The sequence below is a fragment of the Gouania willdenowi genome, chromosome 7, assembly GCF_900634775.1.
Source record: "Gouania willdenowi chromosome 7, fGouWil2.1, whole genome shotgun sequence".
NCBI lineage: Eukaryota > Metazoa > Chordata > Actinopteri > Blenniiformes > Gobiesocidae > Gouania > Gouania willdenowi.
The window spans coordinates 14,596,224-14,614,811 of NC_041050.1; the positions used below are offsets into that span (position 1 = coordinate 14,596,224).

Genomic DNA, 18,588 nt, shown 5'->3' on the forward strand with positions numbered 1-18,588 from the left:
TCAATATTGGATCGGGACACCTCTAATCAATACATATCTTCTGAGAAGAATTAACCTCAGCTTTCTCTATTAGTACCTGAGATATTTGTCTTTTATTAAAGGCAGAACTAAAAAAAAAAAAGAAACATTACTCAAGTGTTTGCTGTGACTTTGTGTATGAGAATAAGTGGCCTTGACTGGTCAAGCCATAAGTTGTGTAATCGTGTTACCAGTGCTCAGCACACCAAGGTCAGAGAACCATACAAGCCTCTGATTACAGGCTAATCAGAGGCTACATCAATTCCCCCAATCAGTGCTGAACACCCTTGAAACAATGAATGTGAACCAGGGACCCTCGTCACTTAATTTTGACCTTCTGCAGCCTTTTTGACACCAATTCAAATCAAACTGCTGTGAAGCATTTCATCTCTAGACTCGGAGCCAGAAGAGGGATTTGTCTGGGATGTAATCAAGAGATCAAAGTCTCCATGAGAGGATGCAGAGGGACCAGGTGAGAGCATGGACAATGGACACGATTAAAAACCACACAGCTGCTGGGAACTATGGGACTCGCATGGAAACTGTGTTCCTCATCTTTAACTGTACAGTGCTGAGCCTATCTTTGGTTCTGGGTCTACCGGGGAACCTGTGGGTGTGCTGGGTGGTGTTCAGGACCAAGAGCCTGCAGACGTGCAACAACGCGCTGCTGGTCAGCCTGGCGGCCAGCGACCTGCTGAAGTGCTCCGTGGACACTCCGCTGCTGCTCTTCTCCACCCTGAGCTTTGGGAAGGCCGTGCAGGTGTCCGTGTGCACCTTGCAGCAGTTCACCTACGCCCTGTGCAGCTGTGTCCAGCTGCTGACCCTGGTCAGCATCAGCGTGGAGCGGTTCCAGGCCATAGCCTTCCCCTTCCAGACCGAGAGGCGGAGGGCCAGGGTCCGTTTGTGGATCATGTCTATCTGGGGCTGTGGGCTGTTCCTGGCCTTGCTCTCACTCTCTCTGTCCAAAACACCCCTGCTTTATTTACTCTGCCGCCCGCCTTTCACACAGACAGGAGACCTGCACCGGGACCCGGACCCCTTTGGACCCTACGTGTTGGTCCCGGTGTGGGGCTTGTCATTGACCGTCATAATCATCCACTACATGCGGATATTTAAGGTGGTTCGACAGCACAGGAAGAAGGTGTTTCACCGCGGGGTCCAGCTCGGCCCTGCGGTGGCCGCTCACTCCTGTGGCTGGTTCAGTGTCCCCGGCCTGGCTCCGGGACCAGAGCCCACGCGTTCCTTCAACCCTCTGCCGGCTGTGGACTCGGGCAGCCCGCTGCCCCCCCGTAGGACGGTGCTCATGGTGGAGGAAGCGGTCGGGCCTGGAGGTGTGGGCCCCCGGAGTGCTCCTGAGATAGTCGGGGCGGTGTGTCTGCTGACCCCCGGGGCCCGGGAAAGGGGCAAGAAGCGGGTGGAGGGGAAACTGGCCCAGCGGTTCGGGTACATCATAGTGGCCTTCACACTGTTCTGGGTCCCGATGGTGGTCGTTCTGCTGCTGAACGTCAGCTCATGGCAGGGCACAGACCGGGTGAGTGGGTGTGAATAGAAACTTTAAACAATATATTACTGACCTGCAGGAAAAACAAGATTCCAAACGTTATCGCCAGATTTCACCTATTTTAATCAAATTAAATCACAAATGAATCTGAGACAGTAATGATTTTCACTGCTTATTTAAAGTATATAAAATGGGCATCATCAGAAAAAGTTGTATGTAGCATGTATTAATATATTGATGGAAATAAAAACGCAAGTACTTTGGCATTTCATACAGGATTACAAAACACTGAGGAAATATTTGAATAGATTTAGATACATTTTTCAAGATGTTTTTGAAACAGGATGGTCTGACACATTTAATTGACATTTAAAAGTTCACGCTTAGCATTCTACACGAAACTGTAACACCAATAATTTTGTGGAATTATTTAAAACACACACACACACACACACACACACACACACAAAAGGAAAGAAACTATTGACATTTTATATTGACAGCATTTTTGTGCCACAGTGACAACAAATGGAATTGTGCTTTCAACAAGTCTTTTGAAAGTTTAGATTTTTAAAATTATTTAAAAAAAAAAAAAAATGATTTTGACATTTTTTGGATCGATATGAAAATCGCCCCGGCGAATCCATTTTGTCTGAGAACCTTACAAGAAATTTTCTTGGGTATCTGAGTCAGTATACTATGGAAGCCCGTTTCTGCCACAAAAAAAAAAAAATAAAATAAAAATCACCAAGGAAAGTCATAATTATGAGTTAGTAAAGTCATAATTATGAGAAAGAAAAAATTTTGGTACATCCATCTGTACCCATGGCACTGACCAGAAATCTCCATTTGTTGTTCAATAAACCATGCTCTACTTCAGCCACATCAGTTTTATCCTTACGACGCCAGAGCCTCTTTTTGCTTAGTATCTTTTCAAGGGTGCGTTAACTCAGCATATTTCTATGTGAATTTGCAAGCAAACAAAGTATTTCATCATTTGTAAAGCCCCGTCTAAAGTAGTCTTTGATAGTCTTATCAGCATCTCTCAGTGTCAGCTACTCACAACATGAACAAGCTGCTGTAAATGTGTTTAAGTATCTCATAATTATGACTTTCTATCTCATAATTATGACTTTCTTTCTCATAATTATGACTTTCTATCTCATAATTATGACTTTCTTTCTCATAATTATGACTTTTTATCTCATAATTATGACTTTGTTTCCCATAATTATGACTTTCCTTTGTGATTTTTTTATTTTTTTTTTTTAGTGGCGGAAATGGGCTTTTATAGTATACTAATGGATCATTTGAAATGAAAATAAAAAATCCCTATCTTTCAAAATTTTGTAATGACTTATCTTAATAAAATTGTATCTTAGTCATGTCAGGTTATTTACTCAATAAGTCTACCGATCATCTGGTTCGCAAAATGGGGGTGCCTACATCCATTTGGACATACTATTACTAATGTAGATAGAAATTTCTTCCAAGCCTTTAAAGTGTGAATGATCATGGATCCATGATCAGGATCATTGATCAAGATAACTGCCAATATATGGCAAAGAGGATATTTGGTGCTTTGCGCTCTCTGAGTGCTCTTATTGTGCTATAGATTACTGTATGTGCATTGTTCGGAACTTTTTTGGCTTGAGGAATTGATTCCTCTTCCATGACTGTAGGTGGTAGCATGGAGCACAATAAAAACACTGGTCTGGAGCCCTTTTCAAAGTAGAAAAACACACTATCTTTCCCATGACCATTATAATTACCCTCCTCTGCTCACTTTTTGTCTTCTTCCAGCTGCTGATCGAGCTTGAAACGTCGGCAGTGGTGCTGACCTGTGTCCAGGCTGCAGTGGATCCCCTTCTTTACACCTTTGTTACCAAGCAGTTTCGCTCTGAACTCAGCAAATTTCTCTCCTCTGTACCCGGTTGTCCCTTGAACCTGAAATCCTAGGGCAATGCTTCTTAAACAACAAGGATTAAAAGAAACATACTGCTAAATCAAATGTCCCAGAAGCATTATATATGGATAAAATGTTCAGTGATTGCACTCATGGAGTGATTTAAAGGTAAATAAGAGAACACACGGAATGTTGTAATCGTGGCAGATATAGATGTTTTATCAGGCATTTCACAGTCAGGACACAAGACAAGGTCATAAATAATACCCAACACCTGACAAGATACGCACAGCAGTAGTCTCAACAACGACAGGTGGCATAGGAAGGCAAAGCAAAGAGTGAGTAGAGAACTGACCATGTCCAGAAGAAAGACAGTCCAAGAGGAGTACAGAAGAGGAGAGACATACCCCACAACAGTCCTGCTCTAGTATGTAAAAAAAGGGGGAGAAAACTAAAGCAGTCCTTTGACACTTTGAGCGAATTATAGACTTTAAAATATTTAAAAGTGCAATTCAAACCAGGAAAGTAATCAAGTTTTTCCTCAGCATCAAAACACAGTGAGTCCCACCTCTGCTTTTACCTGTGTGACACTTTAGTTCGACGTTTTACTAAAATATTGGACTTTATGCTGTGAGTATGAATATAAAGTTGATGCCTTTGCCCCCACTTCTACATATACACTAAAAACCTTTCTTGCCTGTGCTTGTCTTCTTCTTTTTTTTTTTTTTTTTAAATGTATTTCCTCTTCATCGTGCCATTTTGCACAGCTGGACTAAACACAGACACTGAATCTAGGCTGTTGTTGTCAATGTGCACAGTAATCAACCACTAATAGTACTAATCACTACTAGAAACATCAGAGGTCAAACACTTACTGCTCCTGCTTTCCTTTGGGTTGGTGCTAACAATAATGATCAACAATAAATAGACAGAGCAGCAGCAGCGTCCAGAGAACCCATGAGTTTTAAGCACTGATATAAGACAAAACAGAAATAGTACATTTTGAATCTGTTTGCTGATGCAATGATATGTGATTTAGCAACTTTTATTACAAAAGCAAATTCAAAAGTGCCCAAGTTTACAGATGGCTTAATCTTAAGCAATTATATATATATATATATATAAATATATATATATAGTGTAGCAAATTTTTCGCTTGTCCAAATATGGACATTTGTTTCAAATAGTCTATTTTTACAAAGGAAAAAAAAAGCTACATGTGGGCAGACAGAGTTTTAAGACTATTCCCAAGTATTGCTTTTGTATTGTTACCGATAACTACACGAAGCAGAAGTAGGTGGGGTTGTCTGCTTCGTCTGAAGCCAAACTGACGCACAAGATGAAATGGCATCAGCGTGGAGATTAGCAGAGCTTAAAGGTCATTGTCCAAAGTTAGAAAAGGTCAACTTTGATGGGATTCAAAGGGAAGCAAAGATGTTGAGAGAACAGACAGAACAGCTTGTTAATAGTGGCAAAGATCTGTGGGTGGTTCATTCTGTGTCCTCCACGTCTGCCGATAACAATGACCACCCGTCAAATAATAGGGTCCGAAACATCAAAAGGGGGACAAAAAGTACAAACAACAAGATTCCTAACCACACAGAATTACACATAGTCAATAACTTTGAAAAATGCCCGCTGAGTTTGGGGGAAGAAAGCACATTAACAGCTATAAGGACTAGTTAAAGCATACATACAGGTGGTAGGGATACAACAGGACAACAACGAGAAAGAAATAGAGTAAGGAAGAGAGCCAACAAGAAGACAGTTTCACAGATTTCTGCCAAATGATGGTCAAATATTACAAAATATTCTATCAACAATATGCACAAATATCCCAGGCTCAGGACACATTTTTGTCACAAATTCTCAGTGTATGCCTTGTGCTTTGAACTGGGGTTGGCTTTAATTCAAATCTTACTTGTCTGTAATGTTTACTTTTTAAAAAAAATTTTTTTTTTTTTCGAGGTACATCAAGCTGTCGGAACTGAAAACGTAAAACAAAGAGAGAAGCAGAAAAAAAAAACCTAAACTTTTTTGTACTCCGACTAAACAGGCACATGTTGTGTAAAAGATTAGCGGCTGAGAATTTTAGACAGAAATGTGTGCTATGAACCCTGTGGGTGAGTGGCAACTAGTTAAATATATCATATACTGAGCCATAGAGAAGATCTGAAACACAAGTTTTCAATCAACAGCGAGAAACAGTCACACACTCTCACACACACTTCCTATCTGAACGGTCACAGCTCCTCTTTTGTACTCGCTCACAGACACTCATTGGTAACGCTGTCACAGATACATCTACCTCTTCTGGAAACTGTTTGACACAAACAGGAATGGTTTCTTCTACCCATGAGGAAGTGGAACAAAACGACATAGCCAAAAGGAAAATGTGAATCACTGGGGAAAATGATCCAATGAAGGTTAAGTTTTCCCTTATGTTCCCCTAGATGTCCAGCTAAAAACATGTCAGGACAGACTAAAATGTTAAATAGTTTTCAGAAACAAAAGGTGCGTTGTGCACAATAACACTTAAATAACACTGAGAGCTCACCTGTTACATAAAATGCACACATTCACTCACGTCCCTGTCTCAAATGAACCTGCATCCCACTCACACACATGTAGTAGGCTAACCACCAACGTGAAGATACTGCCTGTGATCCATCCTCAGCCTGTGTGGAGTCCATGTCCTTACAGTGCATGACCTACAGGGGGCAGGCTCCACCAAGTCCAGACTTGGTAGCTGAAAGTCTTCTCCTCTGTCCTCTGTCCCACAGCCTGTCTCTGTGAGTGATTGTCTGTCTCCCTTTGAGTCACTAGTCTTCACAGTGCAGACACCTTCACAACATTTTGGTGAGCGGGGCCTGCGGGCAGATGGGCGTCACCCTCGGGAGTGGTCACAGGGGGTGTGGGGATGCTGATGATTGCTGTAGTAATCTGGCTGCTCTGGCAGTTCAGAGGTGCTTGTTCATCCACGCGCATGTTCAGGCTGGAGCGACTAAAAGGATAAAGTAAAATGAAAGATTAGAACAATCCTAATAATTTATTCCTCTGATAAAATAGAGCAAAGCTGCAGCGGTGCAGGTCTTCAGAAGGTTAGTGTCCCAATTTTGATGATAAGTAATGAGACACGACCACTGTCACACCTCTGAACATTATCCTTTCAAGTTCCATTTAACCCTCCCAGAGGACCCGTTTCAAAATGAAACCCAGCAAAAAGTCCTCATTTTTACTGAAATATCACCCTAAGCACCAACCTACCACATACACTTGATACATTTCCTTCATGAACATCATATTTACTACCAACTTACAAAGGAATGCAATTCTAGTGACACGTTTTACTCATTTGAACTGTGTTTGTGCAGCTTATGCAACAACAGGTACCTGTTGGCAACAGTTTTAACATTACACTTGCCTGTGTTGCTCCTGCCCTTAACCGACTGTATTTTGAATATTGTTTTTCTTTTTGTAATGTTTTGTGCAGTGCATATGTGCTCCTTACTTCTTTATTATTTCTGTTACTTTTCACCTTTTTAAAAGCCTCCTGTGGACAGGTGTTGTAATTTAGCACATGTGCTAAAACACTCAGTACAATACATCTGGGCTACCACTGTAATTGTGATATCCATATCAAATAAAGGGAATCAATCAATGAAATTAAGAGCTTGTATTAAGTAACTTATTTGAAGTTTTATCTTTTCAAACATGTTTTTGTTTAGTGTTTAAAAAAAACCCCACAGCCCAACTGAGTGATAAACACATTTGGGTCACACTTTACTTGAAGTTTTATACATAAGACTGACATTACATTGTCATTATTTGTAAATAAGGTGTCATTAAGCTGTCATTAAGTGTCGTTCGCTAAATTATGACACCTTTGGAGCAACTTTTTCCATTTTTTGGGTTAGGTGGAGGGATCTATTGGGGTTAGGTATGATTAGGGTTGAGGTTAGAGTTCGGGGTTAGGGTAACGAACGACACTTAATGACAGTCTTCATAACACCTTATTCATGCTAATGACAGGTGTCATGTTATAATAATGTCAGCGTAATGTCAGCCTTATGTATAAAACTTTAAGCTAAGTGTTATCCACATTTGTACACTTGTTAAAAGCACTGCAACCCTGAAATGGGACAAAACTGGTCTGAAAATGGATGGATAGATGGAACACTCCAATGTACAGTAGTCTCTCGCTATATTGTGGTTCAACTTTCGCAGTCTCTGTGTTTCGCGGATTTTTTTACAGTGCAATTTTGAATGCATTGTTTTTACAGCGTATGAACGCACATTGTGTTCTGCGTCCTGAATGGCTAATGCTGCGTTCACCCACCAGCGATACATCCAACTCGGTGAGTTTCACTCCCTGCTGAAGCGAGGAGCTGCACTCCTTTTTCTCCTCTTATAAACATAAACCACCAGTGAAAAATAGCGGCTAATGCTAACCTAGCTAAGTGCTACAGAGAGAACTTTTACCTGCTACTACCACCTCCTCACTGATTCTCCTCCACGCCTAATCCTTCCTAGGCCGGTCCCGGTTATAAAGGCCGTGTCATACAGCTCCAGGTGGTCACACACAGCTTCTACTCCATGGGTGAATGAGTGAACAGACCGGTGTCCATGTTGACGGCCTGGCGTCATCGCCAACAAAGATTCTGATTGCGTTTGGCATCAATGTTCAATCGCTAGCAGTGTGACTCTCAAGTGCTGTATGTTTGAAAACAGGTTTATGCTTTAAAATCTACGAAGGTTTGAACTTTGAGAGTTTAAACAAGAGAGAAATGTGAGAAAATATTAATTTGTGTCTGAGAAAAGTGTATAAAGTGTGTGGTGAGGGGTTTTGCAGCCTTAAAACATGTATAATAATTGTAAAAAATAAAGCTGACTACTTCGTGGATTTTGCCTATTGCGTGTTATTTTTAGAACGATAAACGAGGGACTACTGTAATAAAATAACTTTCTGTATTAGATGCTTTAAACAAGGGGAAATCAATGTTTCTACATTTGTGGCATTTGTCATTTTTTACATTATGCATAGGAATAGAATGTAGGGTTCCCTACACTTGGAACCTTAACCATAGTTTGGTCGCTGACTATTTTTCTTTTGGTCCTCTTTTCTAAAGTGAAAACAACAGGAGTCTAATGGGCTGAGGTTACTGTCAAGAGCTTCGTGTGTGTCCACGTGAAACTCGGCACACCCAAATCACAGTTGCAATCTGACACAATAAAATACTGTCAAAGTACCTCAAGGAGTCAGCTGCAATATATGCAATGCATATACTGCTTTTCCAGTTTCCACCAGTGGTGGCAGTAATGCATCAATATGCTGGATGCCAACCGCCGTTTGAAACCGAAGATGTAGGAGAAGAACAAAAGCAGAGAGAGATTAACTTTAACCAGATTTTGTTGGCTTGCCTTGTTATGTGACATTTAACGTACAGTAAGTCCCAATTCCACTTCTACATCTCGTGTTAAGTGGCAGTTGGCATCCAGCATTTTAATGCATTAGCGCAGCATTTGCATTGCAGATCTTTAACCCTCGAACACTATCGTTGGGTGATTTTCACCAGAGAAAACGTATTTACATGAATTTAATGAAGTTGTGTTGGGTTCCGCGGTGGCTAGGTGTGGATGTTTCCCTAATCCCAAAGCCCCCAGTTTTTTCTACAGGCACCATGTTCGGGTGATTTTCACCCAACAATAGTGATAGTGTCCCATTTTCACTATACCATATGTACTGACTGCATCTACAAAAAATAAAGAAAGTAAAAGTGGTCCTGAAATGTCCATGATATCTTTATTTAGTCCAATAGTTATAAATAAATATCACACAACGGTGATTACAAATTAAATTCATGTGGTAAAACTATTTTAGTCAGGTGATCATTTTTACTCTATCAAAAAATGACATTCATTTTGTTCCACTCTCCTGTTTGTGTGTCAAAGAGACTATGCCTTCACCAGTGAAGCCTCAAATGCCCCTGAAATGGGTGGACGAACAACCAAAAACCAAGTTTCCAGTTTCATTTTTCTTTGTTTTGTTCTTACATTCCTAATTTTTCAGTAATTTTGATTAATATTAGTCCATTTTGCTAGGCATGGCATAGCTGAAAATAAAAGAACACAATTCTAACATGTCATGTATTGTCATATTTTGATAAATTGAATAATAACTTTTTATTGGGGATAATATAATATATCGGCTAAAAATCACCCGACGATAGTGATGGTGTTACTTATTTTAGCAATAGTGTTGTAGGGTTAATCGACACATTATGCCTGTGACTTCATGACCTAATTGTGACAGTAATCAATGGTGTTAGATTTGTGTCCACAGGAATTACACAGATATGTATCCAAAGGAATAAAATCCACAAATGCAACTGTGATGCAGGTGCACACGTTGTACATGCTCACACCTACATTTTGACAGTAACCTTACCCCATAATATTTATTTTACAATATGGTGTTTGGTTTAGAATCAAAAGGCATGACTTAATATTGTAATGTTTAATGTATTTTAAATGCCATGTTTGGGTCCCGCACAGTCACTAAACTTGAGGTGAAAAAGTGGAAGTACCGCTGGAACAATTCAGTGTGGACAGCGTGACCTCACCTGGTGCTGAGCGGTTGGATGTGGATGGTGCTGAGCTCCTGCAAGCCGAGTTGGTGTGTGTGCTTCAAAGGCGGAATGTGTGCTGGGGCGCTAGTGTTGGGCAAAGGTTTGTGGTGCTTCTTGCTTCGCCGAGTGCAGCACGTGCCCGTCACCCCATCTTGGCTGGAGAGGGAGGGGCTTCGAGATGGGTAATTCTGCATCCCTGCTTCCAGGTAACTCTGCTGGTAATACTGCTCATCCACAAACTCGTGGTTCTGCAAAACAAACGAAACACATCAATACCAATCACACTGCTTACACACATTTACACTGATGTCCACCCCATATATCATTACGTGCGACCAGTACAAGACAAAACCTCGTCTGAAGTGGTAGCATTTCAGAGCATGGAGGATACCGCAAGACGTTTAATGTTAACCTAACCACTAGGAATGAGCGTATCATAATGTATCATGTTTTTCCTGCAGTCTGTGCCTTCTCCTCGCCCTCTTTTCAGTTTCAGGTGTCTTGATGCTGGAGCTGGCGGTTCCTGATCAATGGTTCGCGGCTTAACTAGTCTGGGACACCTGGATGGACTATCCTTCTATCCTATTCTGTTTGCCCTTCTGTTCACTAACCCCAACCAGTCGAAGCAGATGGCAGCCACCTCTGAACCTGGTTCTGCTGGAGATTTCTGTCTATAAAAAGGAGGGAGTTTTTTCTTCCCACTGTTGCTAAATGCTTGTTCATGTGGATCTTGTTGGGTTCTTTCTTAATTACTATGGACTCTATATTTTGTTAAGCGCTTTGAGATGACTTTGTAATTTGCGCTATAGGAATAAAGTTGAATAGAATTGAAGTTAATCAATTCTCTCAACATTCAGTCTCTGTAAATATTCATACAATGGAACAAAATCAGGTGCAGAATTATACTTCTTTAAAGGACTTAATAAAGTCTCATGATCACCTCGAATCTCTCCTCCCTGTTCCCTTCCCCCTCCCCCCCCTCCCCCTCACCTAGGTGTAACACAGCCCTCTCTTTTTATATCCTCCCTTTAATAAAGTGTTTCTTACCCTTCCTTAGGGAGGGCTGGTGATGGTCACAAATATGCAATAAAATAAACTACATATTTTATAACACATAACATTACAATGAAAGAAAATAAACTTTTCTCTTAGCAGCTCAGTATAGTGCGAATACAAAATTTAAACATGCCTGTGGCACACATATACTCTACTCAAACCGTTTCTAAAGAAGCAAGTCATTTCAATTATAGTGTCACGTTGTTTTTTGTTAGCAACAGCTGTAAATTTTAACTTATTGTTAATTGAAGTGTCACAACATCTTGAACATTCACTGTTTCTTTTTTCTCGCCTTTATGCGCCTCATTTTTTTCTCCGGTTTTGATGTGTGTGCATGAGAAGATAATAGATCCTCTGATTTGTGGCGGCTGCGCTAGATTGTGTATTTTTCCACATACTGCCAAGGGAGCGTACATCATGAGTGAAAAGTAGGGTACTGGACGTCATGCTACAGCGAGCAGCGCTTGAACACAGACATAAAAACATCCCATCTCACCCCGTTGATTCTCATTGTGCGACAGGACACGTGGGACATGCATGAAGATTGTACAGTTAAAGCTTTTTGTAGATTAGAAAGACAAAACTTCCTATGATGGTGTTCACTCACTGTGGTTTTCTCCAAACAGTGCAGCAGGTGGTGGTGCTGGCTCTCTAATAGAGACGTAGACTTGCTTAAACGTTGGTCCTCATCAATGGAGCTCTGAAACACACACACACACACAACAACAGAACAAACATTACATTGCGCTCTCCTTTAAGCTGACACTATTCACTTGTTGGTGGTGAGCGGCCTACTGCTGACTCAGTACCTGATCTGAAAGGTTGATCTTGTACGGAAGTTGCTTCAGGCGCAGAAGGAGACAAAAGGGAAACAGACAGGAAGAGTTTTACAAGTGTTTTTAGTTCAGCACTGAACAGGGAGCCATAAAGGCAATCAGACACTGGGAAAACATCCTATACTCTGGCTCTAAGATGTCTGTTGAAAACAGAATGCGTTGAAAGTACTGATAGACTCACTGGCACCAACACATACACTCGTGTTCATTTTGTTTACTAAAAACCTTTGTCATGGTTCTCGTCTACTATTTTTTATGAGACTGTGACAATTTTTTTTTTTTAAATCCATGTGAACGAAAACTACATCAAAATACATTGATATGTTCGTCAACTAACACGAAATGTATTTTTATAGCGCATTTCATACACAACGCAACTCAATGTGCTTTACATGATCAAAAAGTGCAACAGACAACATTCAACAGCTTAAAAATCAACAAAAACATGTAAAATCAGAAGTAAAAACATTTAAAATCATCAACAAACACTTTACATCAACAACAACATGACTTAGAATCTCTCTCTCAGTCATACGTAGTAGAGAAATAGAGTGTGTTTAACTTGGATTTAAAAATGTTCACATTGGATGCTGACCATCTCTGCTGGCAGTTTATTCCACTTCTTTGCAGCATAACAACTAAAAGCAGCACCACCATGTTTACTGTGAGCTCTGGGCTCCACTATCTGACCTGTGTTAATAGATCTGAGAGACCTGAGGGGTATTGCACAAAACCAGGATGGGGGATAAAGCCTGGAAAAATCAGTTATCTTGGATAAACTTATCCCCAAGTCGGTTGAACGAAAGCCGGCCAAGTTTATCCAGGACAAGTAACCATGGTGATTTAGCCTCTACAGCGAACCTGTAACCATGGTGATTTAGCCTCTACAGCTAACCTGTAACCATGGTGATTTAGTCTATACAGCTTAGTCTATACAGTTAACAACCAGGATAAAGTTATCACTGCTGTGGCTCTGCTGTCAGTGCTGTGAGAAATTAGTGTTTTACAAAATAACCATGGTTTTTATACATGTTTCTTCACCCAAATGTTATAAATAGGCGTTTAATTTGTCCGTTCACTTTTGGTTTTAATCATTTTTATTATCGTAGTTTACATATAGAGACAAAAAGAACATATAAAAAGACAAGATTTGAACAATGAAAGAGAGAAGTTAGACGATTTCATAGGAACATTTTCCTCATTAATAAAAACACCAACACTGAAAAGTTTGACAAGATACAGAATAATTCGACTTTTCTCATTATTTCTGACTTCTCTTTTTAACTTTACAATAAATCTGTTCATTTCATTTATTTTTCTGTCAGGCCTCTGGCTATTTTGTAATACTAATAAATCCTGCTTGTGAAATTTCTGTCAGAGGTTTGATGTAAACGGATTATTGGAGTTATGTTTTTTTGTTAAATTATAGATGACAAATCCTTTCTTGAAACTTATCTATACGTATATGTAACATAGTCTTGGTATAAGTAGCCCGAACATCTAGAACTATTAAAGTGAACTGCTATACTTACTGTAAGATGAGGTGGAGCTGATCACTTTTCTAAATCACTGATTATTAGATTTATACTTACATATATATTCATAGAATAAAGTAAAATAGAATAGACCTTAATTGATCTCCCAGAGGGGAAAAAAAATAAATAAATAAATTGAGATTCGAATTCGGATTTCCCACACAGGAGGCGAGAAATCGAAAACCGAGCTAACAAGATGCTGTGGCAGGATCTTGCCATATTAAGTATTGATACGTCCTGCTATTGTCTGTCAGAGTCTATCTAGTATCATGTCTTTTATTTCGTCATCCTGCTGCAGAAGCAGCAGTTGTTCAGCAGGTGTAAACGAAGCTGAACGTCCGTAATCCATACTTTCATCGGTGATTCTGTGATCCAATTCATGGTCTTCTTAAGAAAGACGTGACCGCCCACTCATCTCAAACATTCATAGCCGGCTTGACTGATCTGACTGTTGTGCAATACCCCCCTACTGGGTTCAAACATCTCACTGATGTATTCTGGACCAAACACATTCAGGGGTCTTTACACCAGTAGCAGAACTTTAAAGTCTATTCTAAGGCTGAATGAAATCCAAACAGAACTAAGGTTCTTTTTTTGGAAGGTAGCAATCAAAAATGCTTTTTTTTTTTTTTAAGGCGGGGCAAGCCGAAGCCAAGTTATCCAATAGGAAGTAAACTGATTGCGTTTGTGGGTGTAATAAGGCTTATGTAATATTAGTTCCACATTGATCACATCAAATCTGTCTGTGTGTTTAAAAATATTAATAACTCATATCAGTTTGAACTTAAAGGTGCTTTTGCAAACTCAAATTTTGCTACTCCTCCAAAATTGCGGCCTGCACCTTTAAAGGGGTATAACGATCCAAAGAATGCATTTAATTTTGTCAATTAACTATTTAAAATAATTTGTCATACTTGTTTATAGAATGCAATCAATTGAGGTAAATATAGATTTTTCAAATGTAAAATATTATTTTGAGATGAACCAAAACCTCTTTTGAAGCTTTAAAAGTATCAGCATCGAAAGCAAAGTACACACACAGCTATAGCTGGAAGACATATTTTATTTTTTTTGCTTGACTGGTTAAAAGATTTGACATTATAGCCTCAGCTTGAGGCTGTGAGGATGCCTTATCAGAACGTTGCAGCATTCCATCGTTGTTTCTGTCAGAATAACGACAGAGTTTCACATATAGACTTTCAATGGGTTGCATCATACGTTTCTTGCAGAGTCTGTAGTTGTATTGTTTATGATCAAAACAACAATATGCAAAAGAAGTAAAAAAAAAAAAAAAAAAAAAAAAAAAGTCAAGCTCCTGGTTCTGCACGTTGCTAGTGAAATGCCACGTTTAGAAGATTTGGAGCAGCAATCTTCTGTATGTTATCGAGACGCTGGACGTTACAAGACGAGCTTTCTTTGCTGAAAAGGTGCAATAGTGACAACACTCACCTGTATTTATCTATCCTAACTTTACAGTAGTGCAGATAAAGGTGTTTTTGTTATTTTTTTTATGCATGAAAGCACAAGCAAATATAAGCAGTTGGAAGGTGGCACAGGCTCACCACACAGGTGCCAACAGTGCTTGGGGAAAAACACAGTCGTTTGCTCTAAACCACAAAACTTGTATTGTTCCTAACAGAGGAAACCTACATTTAACAGCAGGGAACCGTTTATTTATTTGGTGTGGGGTTTCAAATACAACCAGCAACATAAACAACCATAAATGTAAGTAAAAGAGGAATAAATTACAATAACAGCCAACCTATTAAAATAAGAGTCCAGATAAGTGCCAATTTATAAAGTAAAATGACTGTATTAAAGCAGGAACAACTTTGCACATCTTCAATTTAAATTCTCTTTTGGGAATATATTGTTTTAGTTACATCCTACTTTGTGCACTGGTCCTCTCGCATTTAACCAATCTGTTTTCTTCAAGGTCAAATACTCACTTTCTTTGTACCCACTGTTGAACCCACACTGTGCACTTTACAGTTAATTAAATTGCCTGCAGAATCAGACATTTTGAGTACATATAGCACAAATCTTTAATATTGTTAACTGGATATTCTCTGTGTATGAGTTTGAAATTATTTTCTTTTCTTCCATTGTTGACCTTAAGCAGGATTTACATATATTTAAGTCTCCTTAAAAGTTTTAATTTGAAGGTGAGATAAATATTATTAAAACTATTTACTTAAAGGAGCATAGGGCAGGATTTAGAAATCAGACTCCATAGTGACACCATGGTGGTTAGTGTAACTGCAGGCATCAGTCAAGCTGCCACGGGTGCGCGCATCCACTGTGTTTATCACCGGAGCACAGCTGATACTGTGGATAGAAGATGGGTAGCCGACCTGACGGGACTGAAGGCACCGCACGGTTCAGGTTCGGACAGATATTTAGAGCTGGTGCTCGGGTTCGGTCACATAGTGTCGTTTGCGCGCAGCGTTCTTCCTTTCCTGCTGCAGCAGCCACAGCTGATGTAGCCCTGCAGAATGCAACTTTATGTGTAGCAGTGAGAGCTGTGATCCGCGGTGCAGGGAGAATGGAGCAGAGGACAATTATAAAGGAAAACATCGTTGAAACATTCCTTTTTCTGCACAATAACATGGATTATCGTTATCTTTGATACATGGATTAAGTAAATAGATCCGATGGTTCTCTTGCGTGCACTGTGTTTCACTTTCGCTTGTTACTCGTGCACTGATCTGATGTTGACATTAACAGTTGTTTGTTAATTCAATCAGTGCTTACCACTAAAACAAATGAAAAAGGTTTTCACTGTTGGGTTGGGCCTGATCCACACTCCAACTGTGACATGGTTATTTATTTACTCGCCATTCATGTGACTGTTTACTGCAAGACCTGTGCACATGCCTCTGCATACATCTGTGGAACCAAACAGTAGTTTAGTCCACTGTGCTTGTCTTCTTTTGGTCTCCAAGCCGTCTTCTTCTCATTCTTCTTTATTTCCAGTATTGGGCCGCCTCTCAAAGCCGTTGAGAACGTGCACCGGCGTCATTTCACGTCACCATCAGCGTCATTTGACTTCAAGTCCGCAGAACTGCGTGGGAAATTCACGCCCAGAACAGCAGTACAAAATGTATCACTCAATCGTTTCAAGGCAATAGGTAGAAATGTGTGTGTGCTCATTCTCTTTGGTTTAGAGCGCTTCATCACCCATTAGCAATAAAAAAAACTCAAAATGAATGTTTATTTTCTCTCAAATCCTGCCCTATGCTCCTTTAAGATAAAAACATGGTATATCCAAACAGATAACACCAACCTTATTTTTTTTGGACTGTGTTGTCTCCTCAGGCATCATTATAAATATATTGCATCCTATAGCTATAACTTCATACACCTATAAGCCATACTGGTGACACAGCAGTGCTGTATTTACTGCTCACGCTGGAATAAAACTCTAACACAGATGTAAATAAAGCAAAGGAGAGAATGGAGGGAGGTGGCACTAGTTTTAGTGATGTGTCAGTTCAGGGCTGCTATACCTACCACTCATGAGCTAAAATATTTCGTTGCAGGATGGAATATCGTTGTGTTGGCTTACTTTTTCTTTCTTTTTTTTTGCTGAATTGCCTGAAGCTTGTTTCTCAGCTGGGCGCCTGAGCTCAGAGATGCTCACATTAGAATGAGCGAGTGAGATCACAGCGAGCTGCTCTGATGAGGTTCTGTGCTTAAAGGACGGATGAGCTGGACTTACTTCTCATTATAGGTCAACGTTTGTTTGTTTTTTACCCTCCATAGCATTTCTTTTTGTCCAAGAAGATAATTTCCAGAAGAAAGGGGGTCATACAGTGTTGGCTTGTGTTTCTCGTGGCTGAAAAGTAACCAAGCCTTGTGTTGTTAGTGCGTTTGATGCAGGTCTCACCGTGAGCTCCAGAGCTTCATTGAACAGGCCATTGCGCTTGCTGTGGAGGAAAGCACTGGACTGCACTGCGCTTCCTGTCTTAGATATTCGTATCCTGGCCAAGCGGGCTTTCTGCAAAAGACAAAAGAAATCACCTGTTAGCAACACCCCATCCTATGTCAGAACTATTGCGTATCCTCCTGACATCCTCGTGATTTGAGCTTCGACACGTTCTAGCTGTGATCTTATTGATCAAATAACACACGGACTGCTAAAGCATTCACTCAGATCTCCTGGTATAAACTCACTCTGATCTCCAGTGATATTCATGAAAGATTTATGATGACTATGTAATGGAGCTCCACAGAAAATCAGCTCAAGTGGCAGTAAGGAAAAAGAGTGAATAAATCCTGTGCAGGTCGCGTAGCTCAGGGTCATTCTGTATCCAAAACACTGACTTCAGTTAATTAAGGCTGTTTTTGTGCCCCCATGTGAGCTGAAAGCAGAATAATTGTCCCATGGAGTCCCACTTTATTGCCACTGAGCTGCAGTGTTACTTAATGGATTCTTAGTCATCAGAAATGTACAGTAGGGATTGTCAAAGTCCTTGAGGTTTGGTTTTTCTCTTCCTTTAAAGTTGTCAGATTCCTCATTTGGGGCAGTGAGCAGCAAGGATGCACATTAAGATAAAGAAATCAGAGGAGGATCAGTAATCTGGACCTTGACATACTTTTAAAAAGTCTGATCAATAGAATCCCTTTAGCTAAATGTCATTGGCGACATTGGTTTTTGCACACTCGAACCGTTATGAAAATGTCTCATATCTCTCAGTCAGCAGGATATCTCCTTTCCAGGGGTTAGTGCAATCTGAAGTCATTCATACCTCAAAGGGCCTCATTTTTACGTCAAAGTCATGACTTGGGTAGTGGAATGAATGCTTTCTGTTTTTTTATGCACGTGTTAAAAACAAATGAGGGATTCACTGACGAGAAATTGGCTGAGTTCTACCATTTGCTGAGAACGTGATGAGCGCAGAGAGCTCATTTAGCAGGAGGCTCATGCATTGCGCTGAGTTAATTGACTGTATGGATGTGTGTTTACTTATCTCTGTGTGTTTATGCATGCGCTCCTCATCTTCACAGACACATCGAAATGCAAAACACACACATAGAGAAACAGCAGGGATACCTGGGCTTTGTAAGTAAATTGTAAATGAATGGTAATTCAAGACCAATCTAC

General features: G+C 40.1%; 3 protein-coding genes across 4 annotated transcripts in view; 1 reads left to right on the plus strand and 2 right to left on the minus strand.

The window, feature by feature from the left end:
* The window catches only part of LOC114467603 (DNA topoisomerase 1), a 703,770-nt gene that overhangs the window by 425,697 nt on the left and 259,485 nt on the right, over positions 1 to 18,588 (minus strand). The gene's annotated exons all lie outside the window — the stretch shown is intronic.
* Positions 368 to 3,976, plus strand: LOC114467615 (D(4) dopamine receptor-like). Its single transcript, XM_028454056.1, has 2 exons — positions 368 to 1,549; positions 3,323 to 3,976. Exons 1-2 carry the CDS (start codon positions 476 to 478, stop codon positions 3,476 to 3,478), a joined length of 1,230 nt encoding a protein of 409 aa, XP_028309857.1. The 5' UTR covers positions 368 to 475; the 3' UTR covers positions 3,479 to 3,976.
* Positions 4,078 to 18,588, minus strand: part of kcnd3 (potassium voltage-gated channel, Shal-related subfamily, member 3) — a 156,391-nt gene continuing 141,880 nt past the window's right edge. Inside the window, exons 4-8 of one of the 2 annotated variants that reach the window (XM_028454035.1) lie at positions 17,371 to 17,481; positions 11,920 to 11,952; positions 11,718 to 11,810; positions 10,049 to 10,302; positions 4,078 to 6,429 (exon numbers count right to left, since the gene is read on the minus strand). In XM_028454035.1, the coding sequence (XP_028309836.1) occupies positions 6,255 to 6,429; positions 10,049 to 10,302; positions 11,718 to 11,810; positions 11,920 to 11,952; positions 17,371 to 17,481 (666 nt within the window). In that variant the 3' untranslated portion in view covers positions 4,078 to 6,254. The remainder of the gene's footprint in view (positions 6,430 to 10,048; positions 10,303 to 11,717; positions 11,811 to 11,919; positions 11,953 to 17,370; positions 17,482 to 18,588) is intronic. The other variant, XM_028454036.1, reaches the window with a different exon arrangement.

Bases quoted from the DNA above. Each gene is read 5' to 3' on its own strand.
- LOC114467615 (XM_028454056.1), top strand. From the start codon at position 476: ATGCAGAGGGACCAGGTGAGAGCATGGACAATGGACACGATTAAAAAC. The intron at 1,550-3,322 runs GTGAGTGGGTGT...GTCTTCTTCCAG, and splicing joins CATGGCAGGGCACAGACCGG to CTGCTGATCGAGCTTGAAAC.